This window comes from Mesoplodon bidens, assembly GCF_964165515.1.
Source record: "Mesoplodon bidens genome assembly, contig: HAP1_SCAFFOLD_298, whole genome shotgun sequence".
In the NCBI taxonomy this organism is placed as follows: Eukaryota; Metazoa; Chordata; class Mammalia; order Artiodactyla; family Ziphiidae; genus Mesoplodon; species Mesoplodon bidens.
The window spans coordinates 55,903-75,767 of record NW_027671473.1 but is presented as its reverse complement, the minus strand read 5'-3'; the positions used below and the strand labels follow the sequence as shown (position 1 = coordinate 75,767).

At 50.6% G+C, this 19,865-nt stretch overlaps 1 protein-coding gene and 1 long non-coding RNA gene across 2 annotated transcripts; one reads left to right on the top strand and one right to left on the bottom strand.

Annotated features, from left to right (window-relative positions):
* Window positions 1-13,372: 13,372 nt before the first annotated feature.
* Window positions 13,373-18,664, top strand: LOC308611310 (NUT family member 2G-like; the record flags this gene model as incomplete). Its single annotated transcript, XM_081260139.1, has 6 exons — window positions 13,373-14,040; window positions 15,000-15,128; window positions 16,169-16,341; window positions 16,792-17,087; window positions 17,482-17,598; window positions 18,119-18,664. Coding segments are annotated over exons 1-6 (1,917 nt in total), but the record flags the coding sequence as incomplete, so codon positions are not given.
* A 60-nt stretch (window positions 18,665-18,724) lies between these two features.
* LOC308611316 lies at window positions 18,725-19,595 on the bottom strand. Its single transcript, XR_014014841.1, has 3 exons — window positions 19,472-19,595; window positions 19,105-19,209; window positions 18,725-18,835 (listed from the first exon to the last, which is right to left on the bottom strand). It is a non-coding gene; the product is annotated as an uncharacterized lncRNA (long non-coding RNA).
* Window positions 19,596-19,865: the final 270 nt, after the last annotated feature.

Here is a 19,865-nt window from a genome sequence, read left to right as displayed (position 1 = left end):
AAAGTAAAAGGTTTTGAATAACCTAAAGTTAATCTATTAAGTAGAGATCTCTTTTCGAACTTAAAAGGGCTAATATACTTTGCCTCCAGTGGAGATCTCACCTTAAAGTATCCGGATCGGGCTTCCCTGGTGGCGCAGTGGTTGACAGTTCACCTGCCGATGCAGGGGACACGGGTTCGTGCCCCGGTCCGGGAAGATCCCACATGCCGCAGAGCGGCTGGGCCCGTGAGGCATGGCCGCTGAGCTTGCGTGTCCGGAGCCTGTGCTCCGCAACGGGAGAGGCCACAACAGTGAGAGGCCCGCGTACTGCAAAAAAAAAAAAAAAAAAAGTTTCCGGATCAACCTGAACCTGATCATTTGGGTAACCCTAAGGCAGGCAGTTCTTGCAGTGCTTGTTTTAGCCTTATAAAAACCTGCTTATGTTTATCTTCCCAAGCAAAGGATTCAGGAACTAAATCTTTAATAAGTTCACAGAGTGGAAGAGGTAACAGAAAAATTTGGAACCTAGAGCTTGCAATAACCAGCTAAACCTAGAAATCCACAATGCTAGCACTTAGTTGTGAGTCTAGGAAGTTCCTGTATCAGCCTAATTCTCTCTGGAGATAGCTGAATTCCTTCAGTGCTTAGATTACGTCCTAGGTAATGAACAGCGTCTACGGATAATTGTAATTTTTCCTTTGTTCTTTCTCAGCTAACTGTTGCAGCAAATAAATGGAATCTTTTATGAATGCCTTATGGAACCTTTACAGTAGCTGAGTACAGCAGGAGGTTATCTCCATATGGTAAAAAGGCTGATTTCTCAGGGAACTAGAGGGTACTTAAATCTTGGTGAAGTACTTGGGAGGAAAAAAGAAGGAGTCCCAGTGAACCCTTGAGGCATAAAAGTGCAGGTATATTGTTGATTGTTCCAAGTAAAGCCATGTAGATATTGGCTGTTGGGTCTCCGGGATGCTGAAGAAAGGTGAACAAAGGTCTCCAACTGTAAACCATTTCAAGTCAGTTCAAGCTTGTGACACAAGGGTGGCTAGGTTTGGAACAACAGGAAAACAGGGGAAAACTATTTTTATTAACAGCTCCCAAGTCCTGGACAAATCGCCATCCTGCCAGGTTTCCAACCAGGCAAGATTGGCATGCTGCAGGGACGAGTACACGAATGATTACCTCCTGGGCAATTAGGTCTTCTACAATAGCTATGGGACCTTGTATGACCGCAGGCTTTAATAGCTGTTGAGGAAACCTAGGGAGAGGTTTAGCTACATCTATCTGAATCTTTATAGGTTTGCATTTTTTTATTCTTCTGATGTTAACACTGTCAGAAGTAGCCCCCAAATTTGCATGCATCCTGTCAGAAGTAGCCCCCAAATTTGCAGGCATCTCCATCCAATTAGGGAACTTTTGTTGAACTTCTGCTTTTAGGTCGAGGACAGATTGTAAGGAACATAACTGATCAGGTTCACGTTGATCAGGAAATTTTAAGGTGAGATCTTCACTGGAGGCAAAATGTACTGGCCCTTTGAAGTTAGAAAAGAGATCTCTACTGAATAGATTAACTGGGGCTATACTGCATAGCAGAAAGGAATCTTGGTTGAGATAAAAATTCTCTCTGAACTGTATTAGGTACTCCCACTATGGAAACATCCTCTTTACTCAGAGGGACCTGTTGTTCTTTGAGGGTGGGATTTAGAGTAGAAAGCACAGCTCTGGTTAGGGCTAGGGGTAGGGTGTTAAAGGGTTAGGTAATTATGTTTACAGTTAGGGTTAGAGTTTAATGTAGATTTCAAAGTAAAATATGAGAGTGGGGTTTCAAGTAGAAAGCATAGCTCCAGTATCAACTAAAATTTGGCCGTTTTTCATTATATTTTCCTCTGGGCTGTTTAAGGTCATTGCTGGTAATAGTTTACCAGAGAACCTCTGGAGTTCTGCCAACTAGGGGAGAGGGTCATGGGGGGCCCTCCCTTTGAGACAGATACGAGAGCATTTGTGAAGAGTTTGCATAGGACTTTTGAGGACACCTCTTTTTCCAGTGTCCTCACTGATTACAAATGAAACATCAACTTTGGGTCATCAAATTGATCATGGACCCCTAGGAGGTTGTAATGGGGGAGGCCCAGGTGTCATTTTGTGTCCCTTGCCTTAGAGCTGTTGTAACTGTAAGGCTATGAGCTTGGTGGATTTCTGTTTGTGATCTTGCTCCAAGGTCCTTTCAAAATGCTCAGCTATAGTCACGAGTTCAGTCAGGCCTATAGCCTCCCACCCTCTTTTCTGCCCTTTTATCAATCCACTCATCTCAGAAGATAATCCATTTACAAAGAGGGCAGTTAAAGCAGGCTGAGTGGCCTTTTTATTCCTTGGAACACCAACTGCTGTAAAAAGAGAGCTTCCAAACTGGTTCCAAAGTCTTCCACAGATTCACCCCTCTTTTGTTTGTACGAGTGAATAATACATCAATCATTATTAGGCCAATTAATAACAGACCAAGTGTGAGCAGGGAAGATTTTAGGAATAGCTTATAAAAGGTTAGTTGTTATTCTGCAAGCCTTTTTAGGTTGAGGATCTTGAATACCATCCTAGGGATTATGTCATTTTGCTTCCCACATCCATTCTGGGGCTTCCCCCAGTCCTACCAACATGTGTACAAGTGGATAAAGATCTAGCAGTTTGGGGACATACGCCCTGACAGTGACTCTAAGTTCTTTAAAAAATGTTGGGGGTTCCTCCAAGGTTTAGAGAATTCTTTGACTACAGCTCTCAGTTCAGTCTTTGACCAAGGGGTAAAGGACACCTGAGGGGGCTCACCTGCAACCTCAGGTAGTTTTACTTTAAATGGCAATTGTTAAATATTCTCTTTGGAATAGAGAAGTACTTCAGACAGGAAATGAGTAACACAAGAGTCCTCGGGTGACAACGGAAAGGTGGGGACAGTAGGAGGTACGTCTGCAGTCACATCCGTCCTACGGTCTTTTGTCTCAGGTACCTTTTGTCTCTTTAATTTTTCATTAGCTTTTTGTTCTAAGTCTCTAAACGAAGCTCTTTTGGAATCTTGAAACCGTCTGTAAACTTTTACATACCAAGTAAAGCAGGCATCTCATTCTCCCTGTGGAATCTGTGAACCCTTGCTCTCTAGTGTTTTCCTTAAATGTACAATCTTGTCTAACTGGAACATGCCCCACAATGACCACTGTAATTCTAGGTCAATATTAGTATAATTTTTCCATCTTTCTAAATATCTACAACCTCCAGGACCATAGTTCTTAAATATAAAATAAGCAGGTGTGCCAGAAGCTGGCATTCTCAACTCTTGGGCGATAAAGGATCTCATTTCCTTAGCTAGCCTTTGTCAACCCAAAAGAACACACAAAAAACCTGCGCCTTAATATATCAGCAGTAACAAAGAGATGTTACTATGTCCTGGACAAAAGAAGGCCTGGTATGCACCACCACCGATTCCCAGGGATCCTTGGACTGAGGAAAAAGATCCAAACGGCAAATCCCAAGGAAGGGGGACTGCAAACTGATTCCAAACAAAATGGAGAACTATAGCCACCACCAACAGCTCCAAGCATGGAAACTGGGGGCTGATTCCAAACAGATGGGCAAGTGCAGACTACACTGTCAGCAGTGCCCAGTGTGGAATCCAGGGAACAATATTAGGGGCTATGGTTTACCACTCAAAAATATACTGGCAATAACCAAGAGATGTTACTGTGTCCTGGGAATTTCCATCTGAAAGGCTAGGGGTTTGGCCTCAAGGAGAATCCTCTACCAGCCAAACTGACCTGCCCTGTAAAGGAAAGCCAATTAGATTGGGAGCACAAACGCAAAGAGAATGGAGCTCAAACCAAGAGGAGCTTACCAACAACCTTCAGGAATGGCAAGAAAGACAGTGAACTCAAAGGAGTTGTGGGCACCACACCTGTTTCTCCTTGTCCCAAATGTTATCAGAAATTTGCTTCAGATCCCATCACTGCCACCAATATATTTACCTTTTTCTTTTAAAAAAGATAAGCATTTAATCATAAAATCATCTTGTTAGCAGTAGCAATCATAAGAGTGGATTTTAGAAAAGTGCACATACATATTTTTATACAGAACATTTCTGGACGGATACATACTAAACTGTTAGTGGCCACCTCTGCATGCCCCCAATGTATTAAAAAACAAAATTTAACGGAGTAAATTGGAAGATTTACTTTGAATTTTGAATAAATTGGCCTTATTAAACGATTCATGAATCAGGCAGCATCTCATCTGATAGAAAGGGAGATACTCCAACGGGTTACACAACATGGAAGGCTTTCTTTTTTTTTGGCCATGCCACATGGCATGTGGAAATCTTAGTTCCCCGACCAGGGATCGAACCCATGCCCCGTGCATTGGAAGCGCGGAGTCTTGGCTGCTGGACCACCAGGGAAATCCCAGAAGACTTGTATAGTAAGGAGGGTGGGACAAGGAAAGAAAGTCATCATCAAGGGAAAAAATGAAAGTTCACTGGAGGAAAGTAAAACTTCAGATGACAACGGCGTCTCATTGGCTAAACTGTGGAATTTTCTATTAGCTACTTCTATTTTCTATTTCTTGTTGCTGGCCAGGAAGGAAGTCTTCCCTCCTCCAGCTGGGGTAGTAAAGTGGTTGCACTTCCTCTTTGGGGTCAGTAAATGACCTCTTCCTGTTGGGGTAATTGATGATGAGTGGCACGGCATGAGAGCTCCCTCTACGGGCCTTCCAGACTCCAATTCTAGTGCAGGTTTCCTTTTGTTAACATTCACAGCATGTTTTATTGGCAGGAGGAGTCACAATGAGGGAGAAAAGGCCACAAGACTCACCATACAGAAGGCTCAGAAATGCTTGGGTGGGTCCAAGGCAGGCACAAGGTGGCTGTGGGGTCAGCTGGTGGCTACAACGATCACATGGTTCCCTCTGATGGGTTTGCAGCTCGATGTGGAAGAGTGAATAAAAGGGTCAGTTCATGCTATCAGAGAAACATGAAACTGAGATAAGCTTCCCACTGCTAGAAGCATCTTGAGCCTTCAGAAAAGAACAGAGAACATGTCTAAAGGGTTTGGGAACATCAGAGCCACATCTCCTCAGAGTGGGACTCCCCAGGCTCTCCAGGTCTCAGTCCCCAACTCTCCCTCAGTGACAAAGCCTCCCTACCTCTGTCCTTGTCAGCTCAGTGATCCCTAGAGGTCCTGCCTATCCGTGAGGACTTAGGTTTCCATGAGACAGGTTGGTTGAGACCTAGTGATACAGTTGACCAGCCTGATATGCAACAGTTCCCACCACCCTGGGGCAGTTGGGCTCAGGGACACATGGCTCTGGACCCCATGTGGAGGGTGTCCTTGCACGTCCGCTGTGCCACAGAAGAGCCAGGAACGCCTGTAGCTGTCCAACTGATTCTCAGGGGGTTTTCCTGGGAGAGCCCTTGGTCATCTGACCTCCTATCCAGGAAGCCCCATGACTTTCTGATTGCTGCCTGTCATGCCAACAACACACCTGTGAAGGTTCTGCTCTGCATGGCCATCTGTCCACCAGGCGCCCCCTTCTAGGGACCCAGATGCTAGGACCACACAAATGCTGAAGGAGTGTCTACCTGCCTAAGGTACAGACACCCCTGTATCCATCTGCATGATTTCTACTGGGAATCAACAACATTTATGGGGATTCTCTGGCCCTAAAGAACAGACCAACGTGATAGGAGCAATGCAATGATTCACAATTACCAGGGTCAATGCACATATACAAGGGCCCATAGCCCCAGATGCCCCACTCACAATTCACATGAGGGTCCCATACGTACCCACCGATGCCCAAATATTCTTGCTTCATACATACACAATCCAAACACGCACATCAGTGGTACGCTGCTAAGTGCTTGATAAAAAGCTCTCCGAGAAAGGCGGGAAAGACTTCACTTATGGTATCTACATGGTATAAATATTCCCAGCAGGACCAATTTCAAGCTACCCACCTGACATCACTAAACACACAGCTGGGAAGAGATATGCACCATTGACTCTCCCAAGACAGTATGAACCAGTTCCAGCACATGCCATAACTTTTCCTGTGAATATGTGCACAGAATCCACTTACACCCCAAGGAGAACTCTCAACTCCCACCACAGATATATAACCAAAAGGACACCACATACACATTTGTGTTTGTACATATATATATATATATCTCCTGAACACACACCCTCACCCTGAATAAATACACAAACAGACCACCTCTTACTACCTAAATTTTTACAGATGAAACCTTACTCACCGTGAATATTCACATTCCACTCTCACAACTATATATACACACACAACATGGGCCTGAAAACAAACATGTGCAACCAATATGCCATCCAGATGTACACACTGAGTACCTAAGCACACAGGGTCACCAAGTACACAACTGTCTCATGTGCAACCCAAAAAAAGACCCATATGCAATCCCACGGCCCTAAAATACATAGACTGCAGGACTCCTGCACACACACAGAACCCACACAGCCTACTGGTTTCCAAACACACAAACTAAACTCTCACGTCCCACAGAATACATACCCCAGAAGCCCCAGGAACTCAAACACACACACAGACACAAATAATCTATACTTATCAAATACAGCTGACCCTTGAACAGCTTGGGGGTTAGGGCGCCAACCCTCCATGCAGTGGCTCTGCATCCATGGATCCTGTAGTAGTCCTGTAGTAGTTACTGAAAAAGAAATCCACTATAAGTGGACCCGTGTGGTTCAAACCCATGTTGTTCAAGGGTCAACTGTCCATATAAGTCCACCTCACTAATACTGAGAACACACATACAAGCAACACCACTAAATTCTTCAGGCATTACATTTTGAAATAGACACACAGAGGACTCGAAGCCTCCTGCTACACTCACAAATCACAAATACACACATCCACAAACTACTCATGAGTATACACCCCAAATGCTCAGACACACTCAAAACAGAAAAACACCGACAACCTCTGCAGTCTTACTAATATACATACACAATTCTCACACACCTATGGACACACACATGCAAATATTCCTAACCCCTGAACATATGGATCCCCTCCCAAACACTATACATTATGCTACCTCTCCAGAATACAAGCTCCCCACCACTACTCCAACATACAAACTGTATATGTGTGTGTGTGTGTATATATACATTTCTACCCTCACCCTGAACATATAGACAGACCACCTCTTACTCCTACCAAACACATGTATAAACACCCTAGCGTTCTCCAAAGAAATACACTTTGAATACTCCTAACAACTCCATATCTTATGAACAAACTCTGATAATGCATGCACCTGATGATGGACACGCACACGGATTAGAATACACAAGTAAGATACATGGAACTATCTCCAGCAAACCATTTATGAAACAACTTCCATATATCAAATTATCCCTAGCTATCAGGAGCCAGCTCACACATATGCAAGTACTAACAAATACCCGTATCACATATTTCTAATACATACAAATGCAATTGTCCATCTTCCCTGTAGAAACATAGAACCCCACCTCTCTATCAGATACACATATACTCACTTCCCCAAATACATAAGCCTAAGAGGCTCCTACTGAAAATTACAAATGCACAGCCTCAGCAAGTATTCCTCCAAGTGGCCATGCCCCTTGAATACACACACAAACTCATTTAACACACAACTCTCCACAAGTCCCAAATAGAACCACGATTACCCAGTACACTACAAATAGACAATAATGTCACCCTATACGCCCTTTGTTCCAAATACACATACAGTACCACACTACTGGCGTATACATAACCCCATATTCCCAACCTCTCACACAGAATGAACTCTGCCATCTTGCAGAATACAGGATCATACAAACACAACATACCTACACATTCAACATCCACCAGCCCCATAAAATAGTCACAGACTTGCCCTCTACACATCCAAATATACATACACAGCTCCTGAAAATGCACACCCACAAACACCCCATAACCATACAACATGCCCTGAATACACAAATGATCAGCCTACATTCCCCAAATATACAAAATTAACAGACTGGACACCCAAAGTAATATACACCACTACTTTTCCTGACATTGCCCTTATGCATATGCAGATAATCCTTCCAAATCCACCATTACACACACACAAATCCCCAAATTCATGGGTGAAAAAAACACATGTAAACATATTCCCCAAACACCAAATTACAAACACCTAACCACCAACTCCTTGAGTATGCCTGCGTCACATCTCAACACCCTCCAAATACAACGCTCACTCTTACACACTCTCACAAAAACACAGGCATGACCTCCCTTCAAACACAAATATCCACGGACAAAACCAACCCACACATTTGACTACCTATCAGATTCCCACCAACCAATTAAGTATGTACAGACCCCATCTATGCTTGCAAATCAATCATGATTTGACACCAGACTACAAATACATGTTTATTACCACATTCAGCAAAGTTGCTCGCATCACCGACAAAAGAATGCAGTTTGAACCTAAGTGTTGACTGATGTTTTTATGATAAGAAGGAAGACACTAGTGAAACGATGAGTGTGTTCCTTCCATCTTCACTCATTTTCCAATCACCTGAGCTACACCTTCGGAACCAGATGAGGGTTTTCAACTCGCAAGAACTTCCCTCTAGCTTTTGTACTCTTCACAACGCGCAGACTAGAACGGCACCTGTTTAATAGCTCGCACACACTATTTAGCCCCCACTGTAGGCCCCGCAATCACTGAACCCTTCATGCAGCCGGCTCCCCAGTGGTGCCGATAATCCTGGGGTAAACATCTCAAGGGAATCGAGCTCTATGGGGGCGTGAATCCACATTGTGGGGAGTCTCCTTACATGGACAAGGGCACAAATAACCCACAGGGTGAACAACAGTGCAGAGCGGTGACACCTGAGGGGTGAAAAGTCCCCGTACCCCTTACCTCACGATTCCTAGAATTGACTCTACAGGCCGCCATGGCAGGCCCCTCCCCCGCCGGACAGCCATTGGGGCCCCACCCTCCGCGCTCGCGCATGCGCTCCTGTCTTCCGGAGCAAACTGCCCCAGCAGACGCCGGGAGCTGTTGGAGGACGGCGGTCCGCCGTGCCCGAGAGACCCGCCCCAGTGGGCGTGCACAGGCGTGCGCGGGCGTGCAGGCGCGGGGTGCGCGGGCCTAGGAGGTCTCTGCAGGAGAGGACAGAAATGGAGGGTCGGGCAAGCTGCGGAACTTCTCTGGCGACGCTCCTCGCTGGGAACCTCTTAAAGACGGTCTCTTCTTAAAACCAGCTCTTGTGAAATGTGCACTCGTGAGTTTTATATTGCACTCGTGAAACCCATGCACTTAGCTACAAAGAGTTCTGGAGAGCTCCGCTGTAAGCACAGTGGCCTCAAATTGGGGCAAGTACTTTCATGCCCTTTGGACTGCCGTTCCTTGGTTCTTGTTAATGCCTTTCAAAAAACAGTAGGTCCGGGCTTCCCTGGTGGCGCAGTGGTTGGGAGTCCGCCTGCCGATGCAGGGGACGCGGGTTCGTGCCCCGGTTCGGGAGGATCCCACATGCTGTGGAGCGGCTGGGCCCGTGAGCCATGGCCGCTGAGCCTGGCGTCCGGAGCCTGTGCTCCGCAAGGGGAGAGGCCACAACAGTGAGAGGCCCACATACAGCCAAAAAAAAAAAAAAAAAAAAAAAACAAAAAAAAAAAACAGTAGGTCCTTTTTCCTAGCACACCTGAAGTTTCCGTTAAAGAACAATGCTAGCAAAGAATTTCAGACCTGGGAAACACTCTTAAGATACTGTCTCCTGACTCCGTTCCTAGAGTTTTTCCAACGCATTTACTCTACTAGAATATTTTTTCTCCGTGTTCACAGGTGTTTCCTTTGTACGGTTTTGGGGCTTTTTTAAAAATAATTTTGAGAAAGAGTTGACAATCTGGGCCAATTTCAACAGGTAGTATGGGAACAATTTTATTTTCCCTCCCTCCTTTTTTATAATATCTTGCAGAATTTCAGTTGACAATAAAACAACAACAACAAAAATAGTAGCAGGATCAACTTACTGACCTGACTTTGTAATACTTCCCAAAGAAACTTCAATCATCAGATCCGCTTTCTGGTCAAATGCAAGATTAGAGCATTTCTCACTCAACAGGATGCCTCTGAAGACCCCTCACATGTAACAGCACTAAGCGCCTCCAAGTGCAGACTTGAAAACTCCACAAGACACAAACATGGTATCTCTTTGTTTCTTTAATGTTTCATGATTGAGTGGAAGATGAACTGTCTTCTGAGGCTTGTGATGCATGTCCAGAGATGTTTTTTCTCAGTAGTCAATGCCCGCCCCCACCTTCTGTGCAGGAATAGTCAGAGATCATGATCCAAAGGACTTTTAGATACTCCCTTCTGTGACTGGTCTTCCCAAGTTACATTTGGGCTAATTTGATTATCTCTGTCTGTGGGGTGTAGGATTTTGAAGTATTACAAAAGTGATTGCAGTATTGGGACTGGCTAATTTTTGCACAGTGCAATTTTTGTATCAGTGGCCTTGAGAAGAGTCCTTCAAATACTGTATCAGAATTATGAGTGAGAATCTTGTAAATAATTGGTTGAATGACTGAACAAAGGGAGGAAGCAACAAGGAAGCCTGCCTTTCTCGAGTGCCTGGGTACAATATTTTGCCTCACCATTCCTCTAGTATGAAGTTATTGGTTGCAAATCATACAAGTTTTCCTTCATTATAAAAGCTCCAGGGCTTCCCTGGTGGCGCAGTGGTTGAGAGTCCGCCTGCCGATGCAGGGGACACGGGTTCGTGCCCCGGTCTGGGAAGATCCCCCATGCCGCGGAGCAGCTGGGACCGTGAGCCATGGCCGCTGAGCCTGCGCGCCCGGAGCCTGTGCTCCGCAACGGGAGAGGCCACAACAGTGAGAGGCCCGCGTACCGCAAAAAAAAAAACAAAAAACAAAAACCTAGGTTGATGGATAAAGACGTGAAAGGAAGGGACTGTCATGCTCAACCTCGGTGCCGTGAATCAAAACAACAGTTTATAAACTGCCTAAAGAGGCACACGCCAATTGTGCTGCCACTGTGGGAGGTGGAAGGAACTTCCGGTTCTTGCCTACCTGCCAGAGCCCTCGTGGAATGTCCCCCCAGCGCACGCCACCCCACCCCGACCCACGTGCCCTCTGCCCCTCCCCCACCGCAGAACGGTTCAGCCCGCATTTTCCGGTTTACTTTCAAACGTGTCCCTCGTTGACTTGGATCCCGAGCGTTTGCTGAAGCAGGTCGCTCTCTGGCTCCTGGTCTTGACTTTTCTCATTGAGGCTACCAGGCAGCAGTAGTCCGTGCCCAAGCCTGCAGGATGGCTTCAATAGGAGGTAAGCCTATAGGCTGGGGGTGTGTTCTCAGAGACCCTGCCATCCTCACATCCTTCAGGTTCACATGTTACACTTAACTGTGGGCACCTAGTTGGACTGAAGTAGAGGGAGAAGAGAGCACTGGACGCACAAGGACATTTCACCTGGGGAGACTGGGGAGCCTGAAGAAACCTGAGACTGCCCTGGGGAGGAGGGGTCGTTGGAGGTGGATCCAGAGGAATTGCCCTGGCTATGGAGAAAGGATGGCAGCAGACAGTCTGATTCTTTCTAGAAGGGAGACAAGCCACTTTGAAACGTGTGTGTAAGGATGTGTGTGATATCCTGGTGGTGACACAGGGAGGGTCATGAGGAAAGCCTAGAGCTGTATTGTGTTCCTCAGGCACCTGAAGCTTGCCTCACCATATCTTTCAAAGGGGTTTGAACAGGAGCATACTGTATCTCAGGGGGCCGTGGGGAGAGATGGTCTTGGTGAGAAAACTATTCAATGGGGCTGTGTGTGGCCACACCTGCAGTGAAGTGTCCTCTCCGAGAGCTAGGCAGGGGGTTACTCTAACTGCCGCAGCCCACACCTCGTCCACTCCTCCCAGCCCAGAGCTCACTTGTCAGTTCAGGTAACTGTTGCCTTGGATTCAACAGGGGATGGGCAACCATTACGAGTAACTTCAGCCAAGAGAGGGCTCAGGTTCCTGAGTTGCTCTGAATTGTTCTTCCTTTTGTGGAATGGCAGTACTTCAGACCTACTTCATCTTGTCCAGTATCTCATGGTGGACCCTCAGGCTGCCTTGAGAGGAAGAGTTTGTTCCTATTTCAGGTCACTCCTTCATGGACAGGGAACAGATGTGGAGTGGGGTTGTTTCGGGTGGAATGTCTATGAAGCCTGCTTCCTCTTTTAAAGGGGGAAGGAGTGTAGCCCAGGATCAGGAAGATGATCTTCTGTGTTACTATTAAACGTCCTATGACATCTGTTCTGGTGAGTTAGGTGCACCGTGGTGTGTACCTTGTTCTCCTGAACAGGGATGTGTTTCAGACAACTTGATCGCCATGGCATCTGGCTTATGCCTGCATCTCAGATTGTCTCTCCGTTATTGGGAGCTGGAAGGGGAAGGACCACAGGCAGTCTATACTCCCACGACCAATGTAACATGACAATTCCCTGGCCCTTGTTTAATCCTCTGCAGCCATCACTGGCTGTGAAATGACAGAATCTAAGGGACACGCGCCTACTTCTCAGACCACCCCAAGCCCCTAGGAACAGAACTCCTGACTGATGACAGTGACTCTGGGCACTGGGGAAGGGGTGGCAGGACCTGGCCCATGTTACGTATCTGCTGTGGGTTGTTCTGAGATGCAGGTCCTTTCTGGGCCAGTGTCATGGGTTTGTATCAGGATTCCATTAGAGATATTTTCCAGCATTTTGTTTTGTTTTGTGAGGCTAGGAAAGAAAGAGGGGATTTATACTGAGCATCAGGAAAAGGAGGACTGAGGAGGAGGTGGGGCCCTAATATTTTACACAGTGCCTGTCCACAAAGGGCCTTTGGGGGCCTAGAACTTACCTTGCAGAAGGCCCCACCTGCTAGTACGCCGGCTGAGGGGCATTTCTCACAGAGCAGATGTCCACACAGCTCCAGGTCTTGGGAGACAGCCTGTGAGGCTTAGGTGCCAGGGTGTGCCTTAGGGAGGCTCTCCAAGTGAGTGCTTGCTGAGGCAATTTCTTCTCGGCAGGCAGGGGTCAGGGAGCTTGGTGGATGGGCGTGGGGTCACCAGTGGAATAATTCTCAACTGGAGGTCAGGGCATGAAAATCACTTGAAGACATTTGCACGCTGCAGTTTCCCTTGTCCAAGAGTCTCTCATCTGTGGAGATTTACACTCTGATGCCGCAGAAAGCCTCAGTCCCACTTGCCCATTCTCCTCCTCCATTCACTCCTTTCCTTTGCCTCAACAGCATCTGCAGTGCTGGGAACGGATGTCACCATGAACCCCGGTGCCTCCTTGTCTACTTTCATGGCAGTGTCCTTTCCTCCACCCATTCCTGGCGCCCAGCACTGGCCACCCTGGGAGCAGCACCTGCCACCTCTCATCACCCCCGCATTCCCTCCTGGCAGCAGCCTGTGGCTGCCAGCTTTCCCCAGGATGCCTTTGGTGGCTAATGGTGGCTGTGGCCCCAGTGCCCCTGGGGCTTGCAACTTCACTGTACAAGTCAGGTCACAAGGGAGGCCAGTGCAGACCCCCCCGGCTCAGACCTTTATCGTTCCTCAGGGCCCCCTCAACTGGAGCGCTCCAGGGGCCCTCAGCGGGAGTGCTGCATGTCCTGCACCCATATTCTTAGCAACCCCTGCGATGGAGACCATTGTGACTGCTCCAGCTGTTGGAGTTACTCAGGCTGGCAAGGGAGGCTGGACCCCAGGCTTTCCTCCTCAAGCTCCACCACCAGCTGCCCAGATGGCCCCTAACATTCGCCCAGTGAACTCTGGGCCATGGCCACGTGGCACTTCCAGGGAGGGCAGCCTGGACACCAACCAGCCCTATGCCTCGCAGGAGGACTGCTCTAACCACCAGAGCGTGTACAGTAACTTCCGACGGTGGCAGCGCCTCAAGCCACTGGCCCGGAGACACCTTCCCCAGAGTCCTGATGCAGAAGCTCTTTCCTGCTTTCTCATGTGAGTGAACGCTCAGGGGGTCATGAGCTTATCGGAGCTCTTAGATAAAGAGGAACTGGGGATGGACTCGCAGGTTAGGTTTCTAGGGATACTGGAAGCGAGGTGTGAGGGCGATGTCCACGCCACGAAAAGGCACACTGTCAGTCATACGGGCGAGCCTGCTAGTCCACGACATCATGACTGAAATGTGCCTTATCTCAACTGACCCCACCCCCCTGTGAGTCTAGCCAGCTTGCTCTTCCATGATTCTCCTGGTAATATGGCCTCAAGACTTGCAGTCAGAGAGGGTCGTGGTGTAAGTTGAGGAGCCAAGGAGTGGATGCCACACTCTCCTGTGCTGACGTCTCCTTTCATACAGCACTTGAGTGTACGTGGCCGGGGGAGGTCACTTCGGAGAAGGGGGAGGAGCGCGGGGCCCAGGAGAGCGCTTCATGCACGCCTCGACTTTGTTGATGTGGAGAATTCCACTAGGAACAGGGTGATGGTAGAGCTCTCCTAAGGGCATGGGCTCTCTCCCACTAGAGTTGTGAGCCTGGCAGGCATTTCCATCCTAAACCTGCGGTCCCTCGTAAAAAGGGGACAATCACACTTCACCTTCAGAGGACCGTGCAGAAGACTCCTTGGGCTAATCTATGAAGTGTGAGCAGATTGCCTGGCACATGCCACGCCTCACTGATGATGGTGATTTTTATTATGAAAAGGCAGCCTTGAAGAGGAAAAGAGCTCCCCAAGGCACAGTGTCCCAGCTCTAGCCTGGGAGTGGATGGTCATCCTCGAGTGAGTGTGAGGCGGTGACAGCCGTAGCCGGGAAGGCTTGTCTCTGCTCTCCCAGACACCTGCCTCTCACTCTCCTGTTGCTCAGTCATGCTGTGTTGAGTGATGTGTGGTCCACATTGGTGGGTGGGGTCAGGCAGGTGGGGGCTGGGCTGGGCACAGAGACTGACCCCGAGTGCTTACAGCCCAGCGCTTCGATCCCTGGCCCGCCTGAAGCCCACCATGACACTGGAGGAGGGACTGTGCAGGGCCGTGCAGGAATGGCAGCACATTAGCAACTCTGACCGGATGATCTACTACGAGATGGCGCAAAAGTGAGTCAGCGTCCTAGGCCCAGGGGCTGCGTGGAGGGTGAGGCGAGTGGGTGAGGGCAGGGTCTGGCCGTGGGGGTGCTCATCAGAGAGGACAAAGGAGAAGGGCTGTCGCTCGGAACGGGGGGCCCACAGCCCAGAGGCCCTACAGTCCTCCAGAAACCCCTCCCTCACCTTGAGAGTTTGGGTCTTCTGTCCTTCCTCCACCACGAGCTCTGCCCTCCCCTGAGTTTGACCTACCCTTGCCCTCACATGAAGGTCTCAGGACGGGGCAGGGTGAAGCTGTGAGTCCAGTAGGGGTCCAACTCCGGCCATATGGGCTGGGCTGGGGAAAGAGCTCCACCCGCCAGCCTGCTGCTTCCTTAGTGGTGGCTGGCTGGCGGCCACTGACATAGATTTGGGACCCCCTCTCCTCACGAAAAGTGGCCTGAGTGGGTACCCTGGCATCCCTCATGAGGCTGGGGAAGCCAGCTGTCATCAGCCCAAGGGTCTCTGGCCCTTCCAGTGTTTGCTCCACGGTAATCCCCTTGGTTTAAGAAACAAAACCAAACAAACAAGCACCTCTCAGAGGAAAGGAAGGCCTGTCCTCTAAGTTCAGCATCCACATCGTCCAGCCTCTCCTGAGCCCTGTCTCCAGGTCTACGTTCCAGAACTCTCAGTCCCAACCCAGGGTCCTGGATTTGGGCAAGGACCCCTGTGGGGAACACATGCCTGTTCCAGCCTCTGGCTGTCAGCCCTTCATGTGGCTCTGGATGGGGGGCATGGGGAGGGTGCCCCCTGGGTCAGCCACGTGTCCCGTTGACCTGGTTCAGTGCAGCGACCTGGCTCTATGCTGTTGAATGCTCTCCAGTGCTGGTGAGGCAGGAAGGGTCCCAGATCTTGTATCAGTTCCAGGAGCAGCTCTCTGCTGTGGACAGCACCTCACAGGGCCTTGTCAGCCCCAAGGCACATCCTCTCCCAATCCCTCATTCTTGGCTGCCTTTGTTGGGCTCCAGAACCCAGGCCATTTTCTCAGGATGGCCTGTGCCTCCGTCACACCCCAGGTTCATGCAATTTGAGGCAGAGGAGGAGATGCAGATCCAGCAGTTGCGGTGGATGCAGTGCGCGCAGGGCCTGCCTCCTCCAGCCCCACCGAAGCTGGATCCTCGGGGGCCCCCAGCCCCGAAAGTGGGCCTTCAGCCAGCCACCCAGGTTCCCACTGGAGTTGAACGCACAGGTAACAGGGGCCCAGGGTTGGCCACTCTTCCCATGTGGATCATTTTCCTTCAAGACAGGGGCATTGGTCTTTCAAGCAAAACAGCCACCGAGGCGGGGGGGTGGGGGGTGGGGTCTCAGATGCCCTTTGTTACTACGGGGTATTGACTTGGTCAATCTTGTAACTTCTCTCACGCCTCCCTGTCAAAGGACTGCACACAAAGTCTGCCTAAGAAGTGAGCTTGATGGGGACACCCCTGGAAAATTGGAGGTTCCCCACTTCCTTATATGTGACTCTCTTAGATGCCCCCTTACCTCCCCCCTCCAACTGTGCATGAAGCTCCAGGTGGTCCTGACCCCCCCACACCCACATCAATGTCCCCCAACAGTGCCCTCACCAGCGTGCGCTCAGTGGTCAGGAGGTGGACCGGGAGCCCCTCACCTTCCTTCCCTTCCTCCTGCTCTGCCGCAGCCTGTGCTCCCAGGATGTCCGGCCCCAGGGCCCAGCCCTCCCGCCCGAAGCCACACGGGTCCCAGCGACCCCCGGAGCCCAAGGCACCCGAGGACATTCCACCTGAGGCTGTGAGGGAGTATATGGACATCATGGAGGTGCTGGTGGGGCCCGTCCACTCAGCCACAGGCGACTCAGATGCAGAATGGGGAGAGGACGGAAATGAGCTGCAGCAGGAAGAGGACGGCACCTACTCGGACCCGGATCTCTTAAGCTACATCGACAAGCTGTGTTCCCAGGAGGACTTTGTCACCAAAGTAGGCTAGGCCTGGAGACTGGGGTCTGCAAGATGCCAGGGCATGGAACTCTCAGCACCCAAGATCTGGGTTCTGCTCAGGCCGTTGGGACTTAAGCTCAGCTCCTTGTTCCTGAGCCTGGTGTTAGGGGAGGTTTACGCAGATGTTTGTGTGTACATGTTTGTGTCTATCTGTGTGTATGCCTTTGTGTCTGTTTGTGCCTCTGTATATGTGCTCTTTTGTGTGTGACTGTGTATGTGCATGTTTGCGTGTGTGTGTGTGTGTGCGCACTGACCATCCCCGCCTTGTGGAGGAGAGTGGGGTGGGTCTCTGCTTTTCACTTTCCCTCCTGGCCTTCTTGTCTCACAGGCCACTCCTGGCTGAGGATGCTCACAGCCTCTTCTTTCTGTTCTAGGTGGAGGCAGTCATTCACCCTGGATTCCTGGCAGATTTGCTTTCCCCAGACCCACAGCTGGATCTCTTGGCCCTAGAGAAGGAGCTGGAGCAGGAGGAAGGGCTCACCCCCGAAGAAGTGAGACAGGGGAGGGAGAGGGACACTCAGGGAGCCAGGGGACCCCACGGGAGGGGGACCCCAGGTGATCCAGAGGACAGGGGAACCCAGATGACCCAGGGGAGCCAGAGGAGGGAGGGATCCCCGGTAGAACAGGGGACACAAGGGACACTCAGGAAGACCAGGGCACAGAGGGACCCCAGTGAACAGGGGAGAGGTAGGGCCCCAGAACAGGAGGGCCACATAGCGCTGTCCATCCCTCCCCTGCCTGGGACACCTGGCATGGGGAAGGGCCCGTTCTGGGGTGGGTGCAGTGCAGGGTGAAAGGAAGGAGAGGATGGGGAGCCGGGAGGGGAGGGAAGGTCACAAAGCTCGGAATCAGTTGCAGGAGGATGGCAGGACTGCCACAGTGTCTGTATTTGGATTCGAGTCCTGGGGTCGCCCGTCCCCTCCTCCCCCCCAGGGCCATTGTCCCACTGCCCAGTGCTCCTCCTCTCACACGTGTGTGTGGAGCCGTCACTGTCCTCCTCCCTCCTACCAGCTGGTGCAGAAACGACTCCTGGCCTTGAAAGAGGACGACAGTGTGCGGGCAGCCCCGAGTCACAGTGCACCCGGAATGGCCTCAAGTCCTTCTGCGTCCAACGCCGGCCAAGGTGCCCAGAGGCACGACCAAGACCCCCATCTAGGGGTCAGTGATGAAGCCTGCCCACCAGAGATTGATTCTGAGGCTCTTCATAGGCTCATCCAAACAGACAGTGCCCTGTGCAGGCCCAAAGTCTTTGTTCCCTCTGGAGGACGTCAGGAGTTCTCTATATTCCGGCCCGTACGGCTCTCCCCTCCCCAGGGTCAAAGGCGCACCGGCCCTCTACTGAGATCCAGGGATGCGTCTGTTCTCAGAAAGGCCTCTCCTCTTCGGGAGGCCCGAGTGCCCAGGGACGGGTCCAGTGAGAACGAGGAGGTGCTCCAAAGCGTCTTCATCGTAGACTCTCAGCATATACTGGTGCCTTTCGGGATGTCCCTCAGTCCTGCACATGTCTCAGCCCTGGCTTCCTCTGGAGGTTGGGGGGCCCAGAGTGTTCCCCAGTCCCCCTCCTCTCAGAGAAGAGGCCTCAGCCCAGCTCCACCAGCCGCTCCCAAGTTGAGGAAGCGGGCTCTGTGTGGACGCCCAGCCGCTGCTGAGAAGCTGCCCATCCCCGGGGCTGGCCTCGGCGTCTCTGGGAGGCCAGCCTTGGCTCTGGGGCTGGCTCGCCCCTCACAGCTGAGAAAGAGAAAGCGTGACCCGTTTGACACAAAGAAGTGTGGGAAGAGGAGGAAGAAGCACTGCAGCCAGTAGGGAACAGCTGGGCCGGCCCTCCAGGGCGAGGCCCCAGGGCAGCCCCCTGGGGAGCCTAGGGGCTCCTCCTCCTCCCAGTGCTGATCCTGGATGATGTGGGGGGAAGGGAGGGGGGCAGGATCACCAGGGTGGGGAGGGGGAGCGGGATTGTGGGGGTGTTAGGGAGGTGGGGGAGGTGGGTGTGGGAGGAGGACCTTTGGAGTGATGTATGTAAATTGTGAACAAAGATCGTTTTCGTGGGAAATGCTCTCAGGCCACTGTCATCTTGTTGGTGTTGAGCTGCTCCACAGAGAGCGATCCTGAGAGGAAGGAAGGATGAGGGAGGTCACAGGAGCTCTGGGTCTACAGGTGGCCACACCTTTCCTCCACATAGACAAGGACTCCTCAGGCTGCCCCTGGGAACGCACAGCTCTCACTTTCCCCAGGGACCCCCTCATCAGCCCCTTCTCTAACGCCTGCTTGGCTAGGGCCCTTCTGAGGCATCTGTACCGTCTTCTGCATCCCTGAACCTTCTGGGGAGGCAGAGCTGCTCTTGTGCCTTTCAGCCCTCTGGACACTCACCAGTTTCTAGGATGGAGCCTGGAGACGGCCCTTGTCATTATGGAGCTTCTCTCTGCTTTCCTCATGTGGCCAGACGACGGCGCTGGGATGACCCTCCGCTCATCCAGGGTTTCCTGTGTGGGTGGCCTGACCAGAGACGAAAAGTCTTGGCCATGGGGACGGGACTGTCTGCCTCATCGTAGCGGGAGCATCCTCTAGTTCCACTGGGATTATTGCAATGTGGAGAGTGGTGGAGGCAGCTACCTCTTTATCCCAATGAGGATGCAACAAGGGGAATGGGTGTGGGGAGATTCATGGGGCACCCGTTAAAGGTGTGTATAAGGGAAAGGACAGTCGGGCCCCTTTGTGGAACTTGTGGGATTTCTGTGCAGCAGCATCTCGTTCAACTGAGGGA